The 24,648-nt window shown below is 47.3% G+C and overlaps 1 protein-coding gene across 3 annotated transcripts in view; it reads right to left on the reverse strand.

Moving 5' to 3' along the window:
• Positions 1-24,213, reverse strand: part of SRGAP3 (SLIT-ROBO Rho GTPase activating protein 3) — a 186,586-nt gene extending 162,373 nt beyond the window's left edge. For all 3 annotated transcript variants that reach the window (XM_068252788.1, XM_068252787.1, XM_068252789.1), the window contains exon 1: positions 24,030-24,213. In XM_068252788.1, coding sequence (XP_068108889.1) covers positions 24,030-24,087 — 58 coding nt within the window. In that variant the 5' untranslated portion in view covers positions 24,088-24,213. The remainder of the gene's footprint in view (positions 1-24,029) is intronic.
• Positions 24,214-24,648: the final 435 nt, after the last annotated feature.

Here is a 24,648-nt window from a genome sequence, read left to right on the forward strand (position 1 = left end):
ATATTTGCATGATTCTGCATCCACTCACCCCCCTCCCTACAGACGATCAGCATGACTAGTGAGTAACATTTCTTTAAACAGGGCATGAAGATGGCGTCCTCCAGATCTCTTTACTACAAATTCCCATTAAGTGACTGTAAGCTTGGGAAGCACTTATGGAAGGTATAAAATAATAAACACTGTACAGTAAATGCCTCCGAGGACTTCCTGTTACTCTACTACATTGACTAAGTGCTGCCTAACTAGGTTATTTTTTCTTTCTGACTAGTCTCTTCTTGTTCCATTGAAAGTAATGACCATATTAACCCCCTCACTGACGTGTTCAAGTTATATCAAGGTATCTTTCTGCAGCAGGTCCCATCCCCCACACACATACCTTTAGGGGCATTTTTAAAGCTACATAGTAATCTGAAATATGTGCTGCTGATGTTGGCTTGGGAAAATGGGTCAGCGCATCTGGGGAGATCTAATTGCTTGTTAAAAGAAGAAAAGTAGATTTAACTCCCTGTAGATTACAGCTTCGGCCTAAATCAATGTACTAAAGCAACAAGGCCTTATATAGGATCTAATCTCTGACCTTCTCCGCTCTACTGTGTAGGTACAGGCGATTCGCGCCAGCGCAGTAGAGCGGACCTGATCACGCTCGGCTATTTCGGCCAGAGCCCATCGAAAAGCCGCTACTGCACCTGGAAGGTAAATATTCACATTGCTGCTGTTCGGGGGCTGCCAGCGCTGGATCCCGAAGGGTGAAGGGGACGGGGAAGTCTCATTAGGATCCAGAGGCGTCCCCCTCCCGAGGTAACTATCTCCCAGGGGCTGTTTTTTTTTTTTTCATTACAGATGCTCTTTAAAGGATACCAGAGCCAAAAGGCTCTGGTAAAAAATGAAGGTGCAGTGGGTGGGGTGGGGGGGGGGAATGGGGGGGCATAAGCAAATACTTACTGCGCCTCCCGTGCCTCTCCGTCACTGGCTATTCTCCACCGGTAAGCCCCATTATCCTTGGCGACTTGGGCGACTCCAAACCCGGACATACTGTGCTGCGTATGCTCAGTATGTCCGTTCTGCTCCCCTTTGGTCACGCAATGATGTCACAGGACAGGAGCGCGCTTGCTCCCACGCTCCTGTCTCACTTTATGCGCAGTGCGCTACCAGCCATGGGCGCAGCCCAGATAGCGCACTAATGCCCGACTCAGGCACCTAGAAGAAGCTGCTGGGGGGCATTTAGGTAGGACCTGGGGACAGACAGGAGAACAGGGGAAGCGGTGGGCATCACGGCCTGCTCCCCCCATTTATCCTACTTAGTTCGACTATGGTATCCTTTAAAGCAGGGGTCTCAAACTCAATTTACCTGGGGGCCGCAGGAGGCAAAGTCGGGATGAGGCTGGGCCGCATAAGGAATTTCACAATTGCGGCGCATTGCCGCCTCTGTCCGCCCTCTCACTCTTCCTTCACAGAGAAGGGCGGGGAGAGGCGGCGATCCGTGCGGCGATTGATGTCAGGAGGGGCAGAGCTGAAGCTGAAAGCTCTGCCCCTTCCAGGAAATGCCGGCGGATTGCCCCCCAGGCTCTGCAGCCCTCGTTTAGCGGCGGGGATGCAGCGGATTACTTGGGAGCACTGAAGCGAACTATAAGGAAGCTTTTGCCGGCGAGGGCCACAAAATATTGTATCGAGGGCCGCAAATGGCCCGCGGGCCGCGAGTTTGAGACCCCTGCTTTAAAGTGTACCGGAGAACAAAATGATTTTTTATTTACCTGGGGTTTCTTCCAACTCCCTGTACTGTAGTCTGGCAGCTTCCTCAATGTCCTCCCTGTCCCCTCTGTTGTGCTGCTGTCAGCCTCGGTAAAGTCCATGAGGGCTTGTTTCCACTGTTGCGACGCGATTTCGGCCGCATTCCGACGCTTGTAAAAACGCATGCGGATGTGTTTCCACATGCGTTTTTACCCGCGATTTCGCCTGCGATTTCGCATGGCAGGGTGCCATGCGAAATTAACCATGACACTGCCAGGGCTAAATAAAATTGAAAAAGGTGCGAAATCGCACGCGAAATCGCGGGTAAAAACGCATGTAACAAACGCATGCGTTTTTACTATTAAATACATTAGCGGCGATTCGCACGGATTCCCGACGCAGGCGAAATCGTTGGCTCTTTTGTGCGTTTTTTTCACGCTGAAAAAAACGCACCTCAACAACGCTACAGTGGAAACAGGCCCATCCACTTGTATTACATGTGCGGATCTGCATGCGTTGGACGCATGCAGATTCGCGATAGTGGAAACGAGCCCTGACTCAGTCTCTTACTACTGCCCTTGCATGGACCCGGCTGCACACCTCCCTGATCGTGGTCCTGTTGCCAGGAGCATTCTGGGCAGGCACAGTTTGCAAAACTTGTAACTGAACTTGTGCAGGAGCCGCTGGACCAGCGCATGCGCAATGACCTGCAACCCAGGAAATCGGACCAGGACAACTTCAAGGGAACTGACAGACTACAAGGGACTGGAAGAAGCCCCACAAAGTAATAATCCCTTTGTCTCATTCGGAAAACCTTTAAAATCTCTAAAAACCTAAATCGGGAATAAATAAGAAATTGTGGAGCAATTAATCTTCTCCATTCATGAGAAGTAGAAGACATTAATTGCCAATCTTTTCTGCTGCACAACTGAATTGCGGTAGTGTAAGAGATAATCGCATAACTGCGTGAATCAAACTCTTAAGGTACGTACACACGTCTGATATTTCTGCACGACTTGTCGTTCAAACCAGTCGCTTGAATGACAGTTGGACGTGTGTACGTTCCATCGTTAGACTGATAGCAGCAGTTTTGACTGATCCGCTCCATGGTCCGTACATGTGCACAAATGACTTGTTTGAAAGTCTATTACTTTGACACTAAGGCTGCATTTCCACCTGTGCGGTGCGAATCGCCGCAGTAAAAATGCGCATGCGGATGCGAATTTCGCATGCGAGTCTATGCAAATTTTCATGCGAATTCGGATGAAAATTCGCATGGATGACGATGTATGCGAATTTAACCATGGCAGTGCTGGTGTGCTTTCCCATTGTTTCTATGCGAATTTTTCTGCGAATTCGCATGAAAATTTGCATACCCAAACCTCATGCGGATTTCCTATTAAATACATTGTATGCGATTCGCATAGCGGTATGCGATATGCGAATTCTGATGGCTCTGCCATGCGAATTTTTTCTGTACAGAAAAACGCAAAGGAATCCTGACAAGCGGAAACAGTCCCATTCACTTGTATTGCTATGCGAATTTGCATGCGAAAACCGCATGCGAATTCGCGATAGTGGAAATGGGCCCTAATAGACATTCAAACAACAAGTCATTTGATCAGTCTTTTAATCTGGTCCATTTTTCTATCCAGTCCATTGACCAGTCAAACGACATTTAAATTAGCTGTAATTAGCATTTCAAATGTTTTGTCATCTGTTTGTACAAGGAGCCTGAATGACTTTTTGTTTGAATGACAAATCGTCCAAACGTCTGGTTTGTACGACAATGAGGCATAAAATCAGACGTGTGTACGCACCTTTAAAGCCACTGCTCTTATTTAAATGTGATACAATCAAAGTGATCGATTGTGCGAGATGAAAACTGCGTGACTGAGCAATTAAAAGAATCACCTGTCTAGTCCAAGGAAAAAAATCAGGGGAAATGTGCTGAAGCGCTGTCAACACTTCTTACATTTAAAAAATGCAGCCATTTGAGCGTGTAAAGAATTGACTAGAAGATAATCCGGGACGTCTTCAAAGCTCATCTCTACACGCAAATCTAAAAATATTGTCTACCAGCTTAGTAATCACAATGCTCAGGTGTGCCGCTTGTGTAAAATGTGGATTCTGTAGCTTAAAATTCCGGGCTGAAAATTTTGATCGGATTGCCAAAAGTGTTAAGTTTAGGGAGGGAGCTTTAAGCCTCTGTGGGTGTGGCTGCTGCTCATACCTGTATTGCATCATTCTACTGTTCAGACTGCAAGAAGTAGGCATAGACAGAATCTCTCTGAGCAGATTGCAGTCTGCAGCACAGTCTGTGGTGGAAGAAGCGACCAGTGTCTGGACTCCTGAGCAGGTACTTCGCAGGCGATTCTCACTCAATGCTAGAAATGGTTGGTAATCATCAGGAATAGAAGTGCGTGTGTGTGTGTCCGTGGCCCAGGAGTTGGAGCAATTTTTGGGTACCTGGAGTTGGAGGTTTCATAAACTGAGGAATCGGATTTGGAGTCACATTGTGGTGTGATACCCTGATTCCTGTTTAAAGCGAACCTCCAGACTAAAAATCTACTCAGTAGCACTGAAAAGGCTTGGTGTTTCTTTAACAGTCTCGCAGCATCAGAGCTTTGCTTTTCTTACCCAAGCCTCATTTTTAGCTGCACAGAAGAAAACTGCCTTGGCATTTTTCCCCTGTTGCTGTGCAAAGCATGATGTTTTTGTTCTTCTGCTGTTTTGGTCGCAAATTTGTTTTTTTTTAACATTTTGAATTTGAGATTTGAAGCCTAGCACACGCAGCTGGGAGGGGTGATCAGGACACAGGACAGTTGGAACTTTGTCTCAGGTGCGTCACCTCCTTTCACCCAAAAAGATGGCTACCCCCATGAAAAAGATGGCTGCCCCCAAGAAATCACAAACATTTGCAGGTTCTTTTAAAACAGGGTGGGTAAGATATTATATTAGCTATCTATTTTATTTACCATAACTAATGCAGCTTAATGACAGTATGTTTGTTTAGGCTGGAGTTCTCCTTTATGCTGGGACTACACGGTTCGGTTTTTAGATTAGATGGTTCGATAGATAATATCCGACATGTCCGATCTCCCTTTCAATACTTTTGCCGCTCGATTTATGATAGTAGTGAATGGAAAAAGATAAGAAAAACAAGCGGAAGTTAAGAGAATCGACTGCACAATTGAGCGGCAAAAACGATCGTGAACAGAAACGTACAGCAGAAACGAACCGTGTATTCCAAGCATTAAGTATTTTCTGAAGGCTGAATGAGTTAGAGGAACGCTACCTAGATTAATCTCTGAGGGTTCCTAGAAAATGGTTCAAACCTTAAAATTTGAGTTCCTGAAAAAGGCAAAAAAAAAAAAAAATCAATATGAAACAGGATTCTGGAACTTTAGAGAGAATGGAGGACCCTCCCAAATAGAAGCTTTTCTGTAATCTCCTGAATTTACATCATTTTTGGGACAAAAGCATAGCAAAGAAAACCACTTGTAATGCCATTTACCAGGACTGTCCCTTTAAGTCCAAGAAACTCGAATATAATTCCAAAACAGCCCATAAAAAGCCATTACAGTGAGAGCAAAACCACGACATCTGGTGCAATCGCCTGCAGCAAAACCTCAGCAGCCAATCAGAATTCACTGTCACTTTTGTGCAGACGCCGCCATGTCAGATGATTTTTGATTGGCTGTTACAGGCTTGCTCACTCCTCTGTGCCCTATATAGAATCCGGCAAGCCCTTTGCATGTTACAGTATATGAAATATTATTCTGTAGAGTGGAGATGTCACGACTGTAGCGCACAGGGTCTGAATACACGACAACAAATCTGCATCATTTTCCAATGCAAGGTATCAGCAGCGCTGCAGAATCCTGAATACACACATCACAGGAATGACACCAATTACTGGGAGGAATCTCACCACTGCCGCACAGCTCAGGCAATCTCTCATTACAGGAAAACACATTCATTTTGGAGGGTGAGATTGGAGAGATGCACGCAGCTTATGGGGTGTGGCAGCAGAGTATATTGTGTTACCATGTACAGCCGGGGTGCCTATATACAGATTGATGTACAGCGCAGGAGGGGAAGGGCAGCTCTGAGGAATAGAGGAGGATGTGATGTGTGTTTGCTGGGCCTGGCAGCTGCAGTGCTGCTACATGTGATGATACAACATGCCATGTACTCTGAGGATGGGCAGGAAGCATGGACATGACAAATGAGTGGATACAATTATGTAGAAATGGACTAGAAGAAAAGCACAAGAGGCTGTGCAAGAGAGAAGAGAGGGGAGGGGGTGAGAGAGAAATAGAGAAGAGAGATGAAAAAGAGAGCAAGGAGGAGGGAGGGAGAAGGAAAGAGATTGAAAGCCAGAGATAGAAGTAGTGAGGGAGAGAGAGGGAATCGGATAGAGAGGGAGAGAAAGAAGATAGAGATGGAGGAAGGGGAGGAGGGAGAGAAGAGGAATTGAGGAGGGAGAGAAGAGATAGAAAGGGAGGCCCATATGCAATTCACTTTTTCTCCCGAGTTGCCTCCTAGGGGATAACATTTTCACATCCCCTTAAAGGGAACCAGAGACGAGGGAAAGCTTAAAAATGGGAAAAGATGTTATACATACCTGGGGCTTCCTGCAGCTCCATAAACCTGGATCGCTCCCACGCCGCCGTCCTCCGCTGCCTCTATCGCCGGTACCGGGTCCCGTCATTTCCGCCGGACGCGACCAGTCTTCCGTATGCCCAGGGGCTCTCTCTGGCTCTGTACGCATGCGCAGTACAGAGGGAGCGCACTGCGCTTGCGTCGACTGGACGAAATGACGGGACCCGGTACCGGCGGACAGAGGCAGCGGAGAAAGGCATCGTGGGAGCTATCCAGGCTGATGGGTCTGGAGGAAGCCCCAGGTATGTATAAATCTATTTCTTCTTCGTCTCTAGTTCTCTTTAATGAGGAACTTTAGTGAAAATAGCATACTGAATAAAATTGCTTATTGTCTACAATATTCATTTTTATTTAGTTAATGTTTGCCCATTGTAAAATATTCCCTCTCCCTAATTTACATTCTGAAATGTATCACTGGTGGTGACATTTTAAGATCTGCCAGGTGATCTGTATCGAATGTTTGTTACTGAGAGTTCTATGTAGAGAGGGAGATATTGCTTGCTTGGCAGTTGGAAAAAGCCGGTATTTCCCACAATGCTACAAGGTTCACAGACAGCAAACTGTCAGGACCACAGTCATGACCTCACACTGTGGGAGGGGTTTCATCACAATATCAGCCATACAGATGTCACCGATGATCTATTTGAGAAAAGGTAAAGATTTCTCAAGGTAAAAGAATATCAGATACTGATAACTTTTCAGCATTTTACAACTGAAAAAGTACATAAAAGTTGGTGAAAAAGTAATATCAACATTATTTTGAGTATTTTGTTACATGCTGGTGGTTTCAAATGTCTAAAAGTTCTAAAACCTAAAAGGAGCCCACCCCCACACGACTTATTGATAAGGTTATTTGTTTGTATTGACCTGAAGAAGCGGGCTTAGACCAGTGAAACGCGTTGTCTGCAATATAAGCATTCTATAATAAAGACTCCGTAATCCCATCCAAGTGAGTCTTCATTGGAGGAAAGATACCTGTAACGATTGGTGTAGCACACAGACGTCTGATTATTGTGTGATCTGCAGTATCACCAATAATGCAAGTATAGACGGCTGAGAAACAGAGGTGTAAAGTGTTTGGTGCAACAGTGGATTAAATGGATAGATCTCACCAGAGAAGCTGGTGAGTACTATCTGAAACAACAGTGCTAGACCTCACCAGGGGAGCTGGTGGGTACTAGCTGCAATAACAGTGCTAGCCCTCACCAGGGGAGCTGGTGGGTACTAGCTGCAATAACAGTGCTAGCCCTCACCAGGGGAGCTGGTGGGTACTAGCTGCAATAACAGTGCTAGCCCTCAGCAGGGGAGCTGGTGGGTACAAGCTGCAACAACAGTAGTATAAATAACAGGTCTTACCAGAGGAGCTGGTAAAGTACTAACAACAGGAGTGACAACAAAGTTTGGCTAAACCTTACCAGGGGAGCTGGTAAGGTACTATCAGCACAAGCGACTGAATAGTTTAACTAGACCTTACCAGAGGAGCTGGTAAGGTACTATCAGTCACAGGAGCTGTATAACTTAAACTAAACCTCACCAGAGGAGCTGGTGGGTATATAATCAAAAGAGCACCTCACCAGTGGCAAGGGCCCACTGGTGAGTAGAGAGGTCAGACAGGCAAGGTTTGGCAACTGAGGCAAATACAGTACAAAAACGTGAGGCAGAAGAATAGTGAGTTATCAGGCAGAGGTTCAGCAACTAAGGTCAGATAGGCAGAAGTACAGAATCGATGAGCAATAGCAAGGTCAGAGTATAGCCAGAATCATACACAGATAATCAGTAATACAATATAACAAAAGTCCCAGTCTTGTGTGAAATCCCCGGTTTTCTCCCAGATCAAAGCACACCGGATACTAGTCTAAGGTCTGAGCGCTAACACGAGTGTATTCGCAACAGCAGACAAGTTGCAAATGACCAGTGAAGGCTTAAGAAGCCGAGGAGACCTCATAGCCGCGCCCCTTACCAATCAGCCAATCCGAACGACGTGAGTCACCTCTGACGTCAGCTGACCGGCAGGTCAGCTGACGCGCCTTCTTCCAGCATAAAGGTCCTGTCTTCGCGCATGCCCGCGCGATACAGCGACCCTATGAGCACAAGACAGTACCGTTCCCGGCGTGCTAGACGCCAACGGAACGGATAAGGCCTGAGAACAGGGAACAGAGGCGGCTGCGGGTATACCCTGCGTGTCCGCAGCCGCCATAGTTGCAGAGGTTACAATACCTCTTTTTATATTCTTGCAAAGTAACCACATATAGACCCACTAACATAACAGTCTCGGGCGCCTCCCCAAAACCCTCTAATCAAAGTGCGCCAAGGCTTGGTTCGCACTTGCGTTTGAAGTGGCAGATGGATCAATGAACACCGGGGCAATCAGATCCGGTTGCACTCCGTTGCCACTCCGTTTCAGTTCCGCTGCTTCCGTTTCGTTTCCCAGACCCTCACCCCCAAAGTGGATGTTTCTATTCAGAATGATCATTCTCTCATGGCCCCCAATGCAGCGCTTCAGCCAGGGCTGTGGAGTCGGTCCAAAAATCCACCGACTCCGACTCCGACTCCTCAGTTTAGGATTCCTCCGACTCCGACTCCTCGACTCAGACTCCTCTAATTTGCATATTACAATTTTGTTGATTAAAAGAATGTAACATGAAATTCGTCTCTTAACTGCCAACGCTTAGGAATTTTACAAGACAACTGAAGTGAGAAGGATATGTAGACTACTATATTTATTCCCTTTAGACTAAAACTAGTCCTTGGTAAGAGTACTTGTAAAAGGTACAAACCGGAAAACAAAGAACATCTATCAGGCCCTAGGCAATGTAAGTGTGGGTACATGTAAGAATGATGTGCAGGTACTCTGCAGGGGAATGAGGAGATTCTTCCTCTATTACACATTCTTCATGCACAATCTGAACATGGATCAGGCCCTAGGCAATGTAACTGTGGGTACATGTAAGAATGATGTGCAGGTACTCTGCAGGGGAATGAGGAGATTGTAAACAGACAACACCTCCGTGTTTAATGTGCACAGCCTTCTCAGAGGATTCCCTGCAGCTCTGTGGGGAGTGCATATGTAGAGTATAGTACTACTGTGTAACAAAGTAAACCTGAGACAGATGAAATTAAAGTTTTATACATACCTGGGGCTTCCTCCAGCCGTCTTCAGGATAATCAGTCCCTCGTTGTCCTCCTCCACCACCTGGATCTTCTGCTATGAGTCCAGGTACTTGAGCCAGTCGGGCGTAGTGCGCATGCACACACTCCGCCGCCAGGAGCATACTACACCTGTGCAGCACTATGGCGCAGGTGCAGAATGTTCCTGGCTATGGGAGCGGCATGCGGCCGAACAGCGCTGACTGGCTGAATTACCAGGACTCATAGCAGAAGATCCGGGTGGTGGAGGACAGCGAGGGACTGATTAGCCTGAAGGGGGCTGGAGGAAGCCCCAGGTATGTATAAAACTTTACTTTTCATCCGTCTCAGTTACCCTTTAATTTGTAGTCACCAAACCAAATTTTAACAACATATCAAATTATTTGATTTCATCAGCAAAAGGAGTGCATACATTTGCATAAATCAGCATCAATGCAGAATTATTTCCATCTCGTTGACCATCTCTATTAGTGACACAGCTACACATCAGGCTTTATTCTTACAGCATAGATGTTATTTAGTATATATATAAGAGATTCCTGTGTACACATCATATATACAGTCACAATCAGATATGTATATCTGACCTTAAAAATACGGGGACTGCTTTATTGAAGCAGCACACGTAACTAATTTTGATTGGTTTATTTCATTTTTGTGGACTAAGCACGGCTATTACTGTATATATACTGTATATATACATTATTTTTAATGACTATTATCTGAGAAATAGAACATTTTATCATATTTTCTATTTTAATTACAGTTACAAATTCATTAGGAGTCGGTGCATTTTTTCCCGACTCCGACTCCGACTCCAGGCACCAAAAATTGCCCGACTCCACGACTCTGACTCCACGACTCCGACTCCACGACTCCGACTCCACAGCCCTGGCTTCAGCTTCTGTTTCCGTTTTGCTAGGCTCAGCGGTCCGGAAAAATTGGTGCTGCAGGAAACCTGCGGTCCTGTTCAGCGGATCGTGCGGAGCGGATCAGTTTGAACGGACGGATGTGATCGGATCCGTAGGTTAACACTGGATCTGTTCCCATCCGTTATGATCCATTCCCTTCCGATCCGCGGACCGGACCATTTATTAACTTTAATGTGAGCCGGGCCTTATGGAAAATGAGCGTCTCTGTTGCAAATCGGCAAAACGTCTGCGATCTGATTTTGAAGCTGACTGCTGCAGGTGGAAAAGTATCCTAACAAGGGGGAAAAAAAGATGGGATAGAGAGGGGCAGAGAAAGAGGGGGAGCACTAAAAAGAGACCAGTGATGGAAGAGCAAGAAATCCATCTGACATTGACAGGATACACACAGTAGATGGATAGATATATTGGAGAAGGACCTGGAAATCCTATGCCAGTGACAGACCCTGGAGAGAAGAGTAATACAGGCCTATTCCAGCAGATACGTGCCCTCTACACGCTGGCAGATGAATGCTGAATACTGTGCTGGGCCTTTCTTTCAGCGGTGGAACTAACAAGCCCTGCCAGCCAGTAGCAGGGCTGGATTTCTGTAGAGGCCACAGAGGCCCACGCCTTGGGCGGCTGCAGAGGAGGATTCAGAATGGAGAGCAACACATGAAAACTGAAGGGTGATGTACATGAAAGAGGGGCGGCAGCACATGTAGGTGTTATACATGGAAGATGGGGCTATACACGGAATGGGAGGGGCACTGGCACTGCTGCACATGGAACCTCCAACATACGTGACCCAGGGGTGGAAAAAGTATAAATACGACCTTCACCAGTGGGGTGTATGCTGGGATTTGTAGTTCCTCAACCAAGGCAGAACCGCAAGCTGAAAGAGACCTCTGTCCTCGCCATATAATCAGACCAGTGCACTAATTCTCAATCCAAATAATTACAAGCGCTAGTAACATTTCAGATTCATTTCCAGGGATATGTTGCTATGAAACACTCCATCAGCCAGCCTCAGACAATATCATCAGAACAGCACAGGTCAGCAGCTCAGTATGACATCACTTCCTGGTACTGGCATTCACATTAGCATTCAGTGCATAAATCTCACAGAACACAATATTACAGTTCAGCCTTGTGGTTTTCTAATGCACTCAGTGTGGGATATGTCATCACTTCTAGCTCAAAATACATTTTTTGCATTATTGATGTTCTGGTGGGCTGGGTTTGGAGTAGCAATTTCCTGTGCTGTCCTATGAGCTGCCCAAACCCCTCCCCATATCCCATCGCCACACAGATGAAGTAGTCAGGGAGGAGCTAGGTTGACCCCCACCCACTTCCTCCCTGTGCAGCACTGGAGGTAGCAGAGGGAGGAGAAGGGTGGAGTCAGGTGATGGCTCTGTACAGAGGAAGATACTCCAACGGCTGGCAGTGCTATAGTTTGTACACAGATCTTTGGGATATGCTGCAGGCTTTTCCCATGGGGAGTGAAAAAGAAATGTATTATGGCATAGTCCTCAAGTTGATGTTTACTAATAATTAAAAATCAGTAAGGGTGAACTAGAGCTTTACAAAACAGATGCAGGGGCTTATCTACAAATTATAGGGCCCCCAGCAAAACTTTGATAGGGCCACCATGAAGCAGGTTAATGCCCGTGAAATGCCTTGCATTTTTGGAATGTTCGATTAAAGAATTTTTCAACTTGTTATTCACTGTTTGAGTTTATTTGGGGAGGTAAGTCCACTGCTACCTACCACTTTAAAGAGAAACCGTAACCAAGAATTGAACTTCATTCCAATCAGCAGGGCTGTGGAGTCGGTCCAAAAATCCACCGACTCCGACTCCTCAGTTTAGGATTCCACCGACTCCGACTCCTACTCCTCTAATTTGCATATTACAACTTTGTTGATTAAAAGTATGTAACATGAAATTCGTCTCTTAACTGCCAACGCTTGGGAATTTTACAAGACAACTGAAGTGAGAAGGATATGTAGACTACTATATTTATTCCCTTTAGACTAAAACTAGTCCTTGGTAAGAGTACTTGTAAAAGGTACAAACCGGAACAAAGAACATCTATCAGGCCCTAGGCAATGTAAGTGTGGGTACATGTAAGAATGATGTGCAGGTACTCTGCAGGGGAATGTGGAGATTCTTCCTCTATTACACATTCTTCATGCACAATCTGAACAAGGTTTATGGGTGACAGACAACACCTCTGTGTTCAATGTGCACAGCATTCTCAGTGGATTCCCTGCAGCTCTGTGGGGAGTGCATATGTAGAGTATAGTACTACTGTGTAACAAAGTAAACCTGAGACAGATGAAATTAAAGTTTTATATATACCTGGGGCTTCCTCCAGCCGCCTTCAGGATAATCAGTCCCTCGTTGTCCTCCTCCACCACCTGGATCTTCTGCTATGAGTCCAGGTACTTGAGCCAGTTGGGCGTAGTGCGCATGCACACACTCCGCCGCCAGGAGCATACTACACCTGTGCAGCACTATTGCGCAGGTGCAGAATGTTCCTGGCTGTGGGAGCGGCATGCGGCCGGACAGCGCTGACTGGCTGAATTACCAGGACTCATAGCAGAAGATCTGGGTGGTGGAGGACAGCGAGGGACTTATTAGCCTGAAGGGGGCTGGAGGAAGCCCCAGGTATGTATAAAACTTTACTTTTCATCCGTCTCAGGTACCCTTTAATTTGTAGTCACCAAACCAAATTTTAACAACATATCAAATTATTTGATTTCATCAGCAAAGGGAGTGCGTACATTTGCATAAATCAGCATCAGTGCAGAATTATTTCCATCTCATTGACCATCTCTATTAGTGACACAGCTACACATCAGGCTTTATTCTTACAGCATAGATGTTATTTAGTATATATAAGAGATTCCTGTGTATGTATATCTGACCTTAAAAATATGGGAACTGCTCTATTGAAGCAGCACAAGTAACTAATTTTGATTGGTTTATTTCATTTTTGTGGACTAAGCACAGCTATTACTGTATATATACTGTATATATACATTATTTTTAATGACTATTATCTGAGAAATAGAACATTTTATCATATTTTCTATTTTAATTACAGTTACAAATTCATTAGGAGTCGGAGTCGGTGCATTTTTTCCGACTCCGACTCCAGGCACCCAAAATTGCCCGACTCCACGACTCCGACTCCACGACTCCGACTCCACAGCCCTGCCAATCAGTAGCTGATACCCCCTTTCCCATGAGAAATCTCTTCCTTTTCTCAAACGGATCATCAAAGGGCTCTGTATGGCTGATATTGTGGTGAAACCCCTCCCACAGTGTGATGTCAGCAGCAGTGCCTCTCTGCTCCAAGGTCCTGACATCACACTGTGGGAGCCTTGTTGCATTGTGGGAAATAACAGCTGTTTCCAACTGCCAAAAATGCAAGCAGCAACTCCTTCCAGTGACATCACCTGCTAGCAGTAAAAATGTCACCATGTGATAAATGTCAGAATGTAAATCAGGAAGAGGAAAGATTTTACAATGAGCAAACACTGATTCATATCATTTATACAGAATTATTGTAAATATTAAGCACTTTTTTCATTACATTATTTTCACTGGAGTTCCTCTTTAAATTGTTTTTAACGTGTTTTACTTTACTCTGGTGCTTCTGTTCGATAATTATCGTAAACAAAAATGACAGAGATAGAGCTGAGCAAAAAAATAAATCAAAATATGTACAAGCTCCGCAGGAAATGGAGATGTGCGGCGGCCAATCACAGTTCCAGTAAATTCACGCCGCCCATTATTGCACAGGCAGCTTTTTATTCTGATCAGTCTCTGCGAATCTCCTATTTTTGGTCCATGGAAATTTGACAGACAGCGAACGATTGGCTCAGCTCTATGCGTGGGCGTCAGCAACCTATCAATACTTTCCAAAACAAAAGCTGTCCGGAACTCATCTACAGCAGACATCATTCTAACAGCCATAATACACAATAAAAACAAATTTATGAACTCGCAGAAACACACCGGAGACTATCGAAAAAAAAGGAGAATCAAAACTGCCTCTGGCAACTGAAATTCCATCCCGCTTGTGGAATTAGGAAGTGAAAACAAACATTTGGCCAATTGCAACATCACTATTGTCCTTCATGCTGGCGGTTGAAAACAAACAATGTAGTCATCCACGTGAAGACCGCTAAGCATAAGAGTAACAGCAGAGGCTTTTGCCAATACATTATTCCAGAGTGCTTACAGGAATATGAATTATATAAAAACCCAATAATAAACAACAATAAGTTAAAAGAGCAAACTCAAATCACAATCATTTTCAAATTGACCATCTCTTTATCTAGAAATTCTCATTCATATTTTTAGCAAAGCAATTGCACCATGGCGGAAAAATCGATTTGCAGAGTTGATATTTATTTTTTCATCCACTTCTCTCTGGACAGATAATCATTTTGTCTATTTTCCATCTTAAGTAGAACAGTACATGCGCACCTAAATACAGTTATCTGTTGGTCCCTCACAGGATATTAAAAAAAATAAAGGGTCCGGACATCATGATCCAGTCACTGCCTGTTAGTGCCATAATCCATGCTGCCAGTTGCCAACAAATACATCACTTCCTGTCCCATAGAGGTAGTCCAGGCCAGAAGAAAAGGCCACCAAGGCCCGGGTATTGGGCGGCAGCTGGACAAGGGGCGGACATGGAAGAGGGATTTCTGCATATGGAAGAAGAGGCTGCAAATGGAATACAGAGGTTGCAAATAAGGAGCAACACATGGAAATAGGGAGCTGCTGCTCAAGGGACCTGTATAGATTTACAGGAGGCATGAAGGAGGAGGCTGCACAGGGAATAGGAGGGGGTGCGGCACATGGAAGGGAAGCTGCAAGAAAGTTAGTCAAGGGGCAGAAAAAGTGTAAATCCAGCCATCCAGGCTGGTGAAGGAAGGGGGACGGGGGGGTGATATATGAACACCTATTAAAACCTAGTGCCCTCTTCAATATTTTTTATCTAAAAGCTGATTAAACCTGAATTATGAATGCGCACTCTTCTGTCTATCGAATGTGGGCAGGAAGGTGGAGGGTGATTGATGGGTGCATAACTTTGAGCTGCTTCAAAGGATACAAAGCTAAAATCTGACAACAATGGGCGGGGCATAGTAGTAATACATGTACGCCTTCAACGCCAAGTAGATATTGAGTATATATTAATAGTGAGCTTTTCTAAGAACTTGTGATTTTAAAAGCTCTTGCTAATGTTATCCTATGTTCACACTGGAGCAATGTGATTTTGTAAAAATCCCCCATAGGATTAGCATTAGCAAGAGCTTTTAAAATCTCTAGTGTTTAAAAAGCTCTCGTAGTGTGAACAAACCTTATTGAAGAACCATAAATGCTGTGTAGCAGCTACAAGCCCGAGCAGCTTGTAACAGGGCACTTAACCCGAAAAAGCAGGCTGTAGCTGCTACACAGCATTTATGGATCTTCAATGAAGTTGGAATTTTATCTGGAAGTGGTGTGGAGTTTTCTTCTACTCTGCCCTAGTGGAGAGCATTACCCACTTTCTCTCATCAGGGCCGAGGCGAGGCAGAGGCTAGGGAGGCGCCAGCCTTAGGGCACAAAGTATGAGTGCCCCCCTCCCCCACCCATACAAAGAGCATGCCACTCACCTGTCAGAGCCACAGGGATCTTCAGCTTGTCACAGGGATAGTTACGCCACTTGGGGGGGGGTTAACCTACAAAATATGGGGGCGCATTTGCTATCTGCCGTATTCAGTGATGAGCACAATTCAGGGCAGGAGGCATACTGTGGAATCTCCGCCTCTAGTGCTTGAGAATGTTTTCCCGGCCCTGCCTGTCAGGATAAGATGGGGACCCCACAGAAGCCCAATGCCAGTCTTAACCCTTTACAGTCCATTCTAAACTTAAAGAGGAACTGTAGTGAAAATAATACAATTGCTTATTTTTTTGCAATATTCATGTATAGGTTATTTAGTCAGTGTTTGCCCATTGTAAAATATTTCCTCTCCCTGTATCATTAGTGTGACCTCTTTAGTTCTGCTAGGTGATCTGTGAGAGTTCTATGCACAGAGGGAGCTACTGGTTGCTCGCCAGTTGTAAAAAGCTGTGTTTTCCCACAATGCAATGAGGTTCACAGGCAGCAAACTATCAAGACCATGGTCATGATGTCACACTGTGGGAGGGGTTTCACCACAATATCAGCCATACAGATCCCCCCCTCCTGATGATCTATTCGGGAAAAGGTACAGATGTTTTATTGGAAAGGGGGTATCAGCTACAGATAGGGATGACGTTAAATCCTGGGTTAAAGTTCCCCTTTAAAATAAATGTGTTCCCGGAGTTTGGCTTTAATACAGATACAAATCATTTGTGTGGACAGTAGAGCCGTTACCAATAATGAAGCTGGCTGTGCCCAGCTTGTCTATAAAGGGACAGTGGTGGGTAACAGAGGCGCAGAGCGATTTTGGAAGAAAAGGAGGGAGGCCGGGGGAGTTCTGGAACAGGGGAAAGAAAACAGCGGCTAACATATGAGTTTAATAAAGGTGAGGAGGGGATTAGGCACAGAGGTGGGGCAGATGAGGGGGAAAGTTTTCACTCTGGAGCAGAGCCAAGGCCAGAAAACAATCCCAGAGGCAGCAGCGATGAGGAATCGCAGGCACACAGCCTTTATACATTACATATCTCAGTGTGGGCCCATGTCCTGCAGCAATATGTCAGAGCAGCAGCTGAACAATAGCATGTGTATCATTTAATGACTATTAGCAGACAATGCAGTGCCTCTGCTCTGTATCAAGGGAGCCATCTGATCTCAGATGAGTGAACATGATGGATTCTCCAGGCCGGCTATAAGTGACACCCCTTATTAGCTGCACAGCTGCATTGCAGCTCGCTCCCTCCCGGACGCCTGGCATTGCACTGGGGAATACACAGGCCCAGAGATGCCTAGCATGCAGGGAGGAGAGAGAAAGCAGGAGGGGGGGGGGCTGTGACTGGGGACAGGGGAGAGTGGCTACAGAGTTCTTCTGGGTGGTCAGCAGAAATGATGCATGGCCTGCAACAATACAGGAAGAGGTGGCTGACAATGGTTACATAGTGCAGGGAGGAGTGAATGGACATGGAAGTGCATACACAGTGCAGAGAGAAGAGTCCATTACAGTATACTCAGTGCAGGGAGAAGAGTCCATTACAGTATACACAGTGCAGGGAGAAGAGTCCATTACAGTATACACAGTGCAGAGAGAAGAGTCCATTACAGTATACTCAGTGCAGGGAGAAGAGTCCATTACAGTATACACAGTGCAGGGAGAAGAGGCTATTACAATATACACAGTGCAGGGAGAAGTGTCTATTACAGTATACACAGGGCAGGGAGAAAAGCCTATTACAGTATACACAGTGCAGGGAGAAGAGTCTATTACAGTATACACAGTGCAGGGAGAAGAGTCTATTACAGTATACACAGTGCAGGACGAAGAGTCCATTGCAGTATACACGGTACAGAGAGAAGAGCCTATTACAGTATACACAGTGCAGGGAGAAGTGTCTATTACAGTATACACAGTGCAGGACGAAGAGTCCATTACAGTATACTCAGTGCAGGGAGAAGAGTCCATTACAGTATACACAGTGCAGGGAGAAGAGTATTACAGTATACATGGTACAGGGAGAAGAGGCTATTACAATATACACAGTGCAGGGAGAAGTGTCTATTACAGTATACACAGGGCAGGGAGAAAAGCCTATTACAGTATACACAGTGCAGGGAGAAGAGTCTATTACAGTATACACAGTGCAGGACGAAGAGTCCATTGCAGTATACACGGTACAGAGAGAAGAGCCTATTACAGTATACACAGTGCAGGGAGAAGTGTCTATTACAGTATACACAGTGCAGGACGAAGAGTCCATTGCAGTATACACGGTACAGAGAGAAGAGCCTATTACAGTATACACAGTGCAGGGAGAAGAGCCTATTACAGTATACACAGTGCAGGGAGAAGAATATTACAGTATACACAGTGCAAGGTGAAGAGTCTTTTACAGTATACATGGTGCAGGGAGAAGAGTCAGGGCATATTAGTGTGTGTACACAGTGCAGGGAGAGGATACACAGAGGCAGTATGAGGGCATTTTAGTGTACACAGGCCTCAATTCACTAAGCTTTATCAAACACTATATCAAACGTTTGGGTAAAATCTAATTTCGAATTTGCTAAGGTGTTAAGATTTATTTAACGTTTTAACGATTAAACATTTGATAATTATATAACACCTTAGCGAATTCAAAATTAGATTTTACCCATGAGGTAAATTATCAAATGTTTGGTAGTGTTTGATAAAGCTTAGTGAATTGAGGCCACAGTGCAGGGAGAGGATACACAGAGGCAGTATGAGGGCATATTAGTGTACACAGTGCAGGCAGAGGATACACATAGGCTGTATGAGGGCAAATTAGTGTACACAGTGCAGGGAGAGGATACACAGAGGCAGAATGAGGGCATATTAGTGTACACAGCGCAGGGAGAGGATACACAGAGGCAGCATGAGGGCATATTAGTGTACACAGCGCAGGGAGAGGATACACAGAGGCAGCATGAGGGCATATTAGTGTACACAGCGCAGGGAGAGGATACACAGAGGCAGCATGAGGGCATATTAGTGTACACAGCGCAGGGAGAGGATACACAGAGGCAGCATGAGGGCATATTAGTGTACACAGCGCAGGGAGAGGATACACAGAGGCAGCATGAGGGCATATTAGTGTACACAGCGCAGGGAGAGGATACACAGAGGCAGCATGGGGGCATATTAGTGTACACAGCGCAGGGAGAGGATACACAGAGGCAGCAAATAGGCATATTAGTGTACACAGCGCAGGGAGAGGAAACAGAGGCAGCATGAGGGCATATTAGTGTACACAGCGCAGGGAGAGGATACACAGAGGCAGCATGAGGGCATATTAGTGTACACAGCGCAGGGAGAGGATACACAGAGGCAGCATGAGGGCATATTCATGTACACAGCGCAGGGAGAGGATACACAGAGGCAGCATGAGGGCATATTAGTGTGCGCAGGGAGAGGATACACAGAGGCAGCATGAGGGCATATTAGTGTACACAGCGCAGGGAGAGAATACACAGAGGCAGCATGAGAGCATATTAGTGTACACAGTGCAGGGAGAGGATACACAGAGGCAGCATGAGAGCATATTAGTGTACACAGTGCAGGGAGAGGATACACAGAGGCAGTATGTGAGCATATTAGTGTACACAGTGCAGGGAGAGGATACACAGAGGCAGTATGTGAGCATATTAGTGTACACAGTGCAGGGAGAAGATACACAGAGGCAGTATGAAAGCATATTAGTGTACACAGTGCAGGGAGAGGATACACAGAGGCAGTATGAGAGCATATTAGTGTACACAGTGCAGGGAGAGGATACACAGAGGCAGTATGAGAGCATATTAGTGTACACTGAGCACACAGAGGGGAAGTGCATGAAAGCTTATACAGAATGTCAGCATGACTGCAAGGAGTCTATTCATAGTGCAGACAGACTGGCAGTAAAGGGTACACAGAGAGAATAAAAATGTACTGGCAGCAGTAAGAGGTATATTGGCACAATGTCAATGGTGTGGGGTACAGTGTAGTTTATCCAGGTAACACTGCAGAGTTTATTGGTATAGTGGCAGTAATAGGTATAGTAAAGAGCACACTTGCAACCATGAGGGTTATCATTATCATGCAGCATGATATGGAGAGCACATTGGTTAGGAGTATAGTATGGAGGGGGGGGGGGGGGCACACTGGCAGTAGGGACATGTTTGCTTGGCGCAAAGAGAACATTCTCCACATATTACATAAAGGTAACTGCTAGGGGAGGCTGACACACTAACAGGAAGCAAGTGGAAACAGGCTGGATACACAGGCAGAAGACAAGTGGATACACAGACAGGCCAAACTTGCAGGAGGCAGGTGTACACAGAGACATGCCACACTGGCAGGAGGCAGGTGTACACACACAGGACACTCTGGCAGGAGGCAGGTGTACGCACTGACCACTCTGACAGGACACACTGGCAGCAGGCAGGTGGACACACTGACAGGAGACAGTTGTACACAGAGACAGGCCACACTGGCAGGAGGCAGGTGTACACAGAGACAGGCCACACTGGCAGGAGGCAGGTGTACACAGAGACAGGCCACACTGGCAGGAGGCAGGTGTACACAGAGACAGGCCACACTGGTAGGAGGCAGGTGTACACAGAGACAGGCCACACTGGCAGGAGGCAGGTGGACACATTGCCAGGAGGCAGGTGGACAAACACACAGAGGACACACTGGCAAGAGGCAAGTGGACACACTGAAAGGACACACTGGCAGGAAGCAGGTGGACATACAGACAGAACACAGTGGCAAGTGTACACAGAGACAGCCCACAATGGAAGGAGGCAGGATACACTGGCAGGACACACTAGCAAGAGGCAGGTGGACACAGACAGGACACACAGGGAGAAGGCAGGTGGACATAAAGACAGGACACACTTGAAGGAGGCAGGGGTACACAGAGGCAGGACACACTGGCAGGAGGCAGGGGTACACAGAGGCAGGACACACTGGCAGGAGGCAGGGGTACACAGAGGCAGGACACACTGGCAGGAGGCAGGGGTACACAGAGGCAGGACACACTGGCAGTATTCAGGGGTACACAGAGGCAGGACACACTGGCAGGAGGCAGAGGTACACAGAGGCAGGACACACTGGCAGGAGGCAGGGGTACACAGAGGCAGGACACACTGGCAGGAGGCAGGGGTACACAGAGGCAGGACACACTGGCAGTAGGCAGGGGTACACAGAGGCAGGGCACGTTGGCAGGAGGCAGGGGTACACAGAGGCAGGACACAAGGGCAGGAGGCAGGGGTACACAGAGGCAGGACACACTGGCAGGAGGCAGGGGTACACAGAGGCAGGACACACTGGCAGGAGGCAGGGGTACACAGAGGCAGGACACACTGGCAGGAGGCAGGGGTACACAGAGGCAGGACACACTGGCAGAAGGCAGGGGTACACAGAGGCAGGACACACTGGCACGAGGCAGGGGTACACAGAGGCAGGACACACTGGCAGGAGGCAGGGGTACACAGAGGCAGGACACACTGGCAGTAGGCAGGGGTACAGAGAGGCAGGGCACGTTGGCAGGAGTACACAAAGGCAGGACACAAGGGCGGGAGGCAGGGGTACACAGAGGCAGGACACAATGGCAGGAGGCAGGTGGTCTCACAGGAAGGACACACTGGCAGGAGGAAGGTGCATACAAAGTCAATCCACACAAGATAAAGGCAATTGTACACACAGATTAGGCAGCAGAGCGCTAGGTACACAAAGTGGGCACACTGGCATCAGGGATGTAGGTGCAAGTACTGGGCACACAGGCAGCAGGGAGCTAGGTATAAGGATTGGACACAGTGGAGGCAGGGAGGTAGGTACAAGGGTTTGGCATAATGGCAGCAGGTAGGTCAGATAAGGTTTGGGCACACTGGTAGCAGGGTAGGTACAAGGATTGGCCATACTGTCATCAGGGAGGTAGGTACTTAGGCTGGGCACAGTGGCAGCAGAAAACAGGCAATAATTAGACAGGGCTGGTATAGAGGTGTATGTATACATAATGGGCACTCTAGTAGCATAGAGACAGGTACATAGTCTAAATACATTGCCAGCAGGGATGCAAATACACAGACTGAAACACTAGCAGCAAGGAGATAAGTCCAAAGAATAAGTACACTGGCAGTATAGAGGTAGGTACAGAGACTGAGCATGCTTGCAGAAAGTAGGTGGGTACACAGACTAGGCACACTTGGAGAAGGGTGGTAGGTGCATACATTGAACACAGTAGTAGCAGGGAGGTAGCTACATGGATTGGGCACGCTGGCAGCAAGAGGTAGGTCCACAAACTGGGCGTTCTGGCTCCAGGGAGGTACATACTCAAGTTCTGTACACTGGCAGCAGCATGATACGTTTTCCAATTGGACACACTGGCAGCAGGGAGAAATTTACACAGACTAAGTGCTCCCTAACTTAGGGAGGTATGTTGACAGATTGGGCGCACTGGCAACAGGGAGGTAAGTAAACAAATTGGACACACTGATTGCTGGGAGGTAGGTACACAGATTAGGCATGCTGTGAGCACAGAGGTAGGTACCCAGATTGGACACACTGCCAGCAGAGAGGTAGGTAAACAGATTGGGGACACTGGCAGCAAAGAGGTGGTTACAACATAATGGGCACACTAGCAGCATGGAGGTACACAGATTAGGCGCACTTGCACCAAAGAGGTAAGTACACAGATAAGTCACACAAGCAGTAGAGAGGTAGGTACAGACTGGGCACACTGCCAGCAGAGCGGTAGGTACACAGACTGGGCACACTGCCAGAGAGGTGGGTACACATATGGGGACACTGGCAGCAGGGAAGTAGGTACAGACTGGACATGTTAGCAGCACAGAGGTAGATACACAGATTGGACACACTGTCAGCAGAGAGATAGGTACACAAATTGGGCACACTGCCAGCAGAGAGGTAGGTACACAGAATGGGCATACTCCCAGAGAGGTAGGTAAACAGATTGGTGCACTGGCAGCAGGGAAGTAGGTACACAGATTAGTCACACTGGCAGCAGAGAGGAAGCTAAACAGATTGGGGACACTGGCAGCCGGGAGGTTGGGACACAGATTGGGCATACTGGCATCAGGGAGGTAGATACACGAACTGGATATGCTGGGAGCAGGTAGGTAGGTACCCAGACTGGGCACACAGGGAGCAGGGAAGTAGGTTCAGATTGGGCACACTGGCAGCAGGGAGGTAGATTTGCAGAATAGGCATGCTGGCAGTAGGGGGGAGGGGGGTTCACAGATTGGGCACACTGGAAGCAGGGAAGGTAGGGACAGAGATTGGGCATGCTGGCATCAGGGAGGTAGGCACACAGACTGGATTTGCTGGGAGCAGACTGTGCACACTGGCATCAGGGAGTTAGGCTCACAGAATGGGTACACTGGCAGTAGGGAGGCAGGTTCACAGAATGGGTACACTGGCAGCAGGGAGGCAGGTTCACAGAATGAGCACACTGGCAGCAAGGAGGCAGGTTCACAGGTTGGGCACACTGTCAGCTGGGAGATATGTTCAGATATTGGACACTCTGTCAGCATGGAGGTAGGTACTGGGACAGAGCACACTGACAGCAGGGAGATAGGTTTACAGACTTGGCACACTGGCACCTGGGAGGCATGTTCATATACTGGGCACAGTGGCAACAGAGAGGTATGTCCAGATATTGGGCACAGTGGCTGCAGGGAGGCAGGATCACAGAATGGGCACGCTGGCAGCATAAAGGTAGGTTCACAAGACTTGGCACACTGGCAGCTGGGAGTTATGTCCAGATATTGGGCACAGTGGCAGCAGGGATGTTGGTCTCGGAATAGAGTACATTGGCAGCAGGGATGTTGGTCCCGCTATAGAGTACACTGGCAGCTGGGATGGCACACTCCTTGCACTCACCTTTCACTTGGTTCTCATAGTCGGCGATGATCTCCTTGTCCTTCTTGTACCTGGACATGACTTCGGTGCTTGGTGTCCCCGGAGGAAGCAGCCTTCATCCAGGCGGATCACCTGCAGCGCGGCGCAGCTCTACACACCCAGCTCTGCATCGCTGTGCCCGGGCTCCTCGCTGCCTCTGCTGGAGTGTTTTCTCCCTCTCCCCTTCTCTCTCCGCTCACTGCTGCACGTCAGCCTGACTCCTCCCAGCTCGTGTTACAGCAGAGACACTGCCACCCTTCCCTGCCTGTGCTCTCTATCCCTGCCTGCACTGCATCCTCTCACCACCATTGCACCTCCACTGCCTGTGCTCACCATCCCTGGCTGCACTGCATCCTCTCCCCATCACTGCCACCCTTCCCTGCCTGTGCTCTCTATCCCTGCCTGCACTGCATCCTCTCACCACCATTGCACCTCCACTGCCTGTGCTGCTCACCATCCCTGGCTGCACTGCATCCTCTCCCCATCACTGCCACCCTTCCCTGCCTGTGCTCTCTATCCCTGCCTGTACTGCATCCTCTCCCCACCACTGCACATCCACTGCCTGTGCTCACCATCCCTGGCTGCACTGCATCTTCTCCCC

Source organism: Hyperolius riggenbachi, chromosome 9 (assembly GCF_040937935.1).
Source record: "Hyperolius riggenbachi isolate aHypRig1 chromosome 9, aHypRig1.pri, whole genome shotgun sequence".
Lineage (NCBI taxonomy): Eukaryota > Metazoa > Chordata > Amphibia > Anura > Hyperoliidae > Hyperolius > Hyperolius riggenbachi.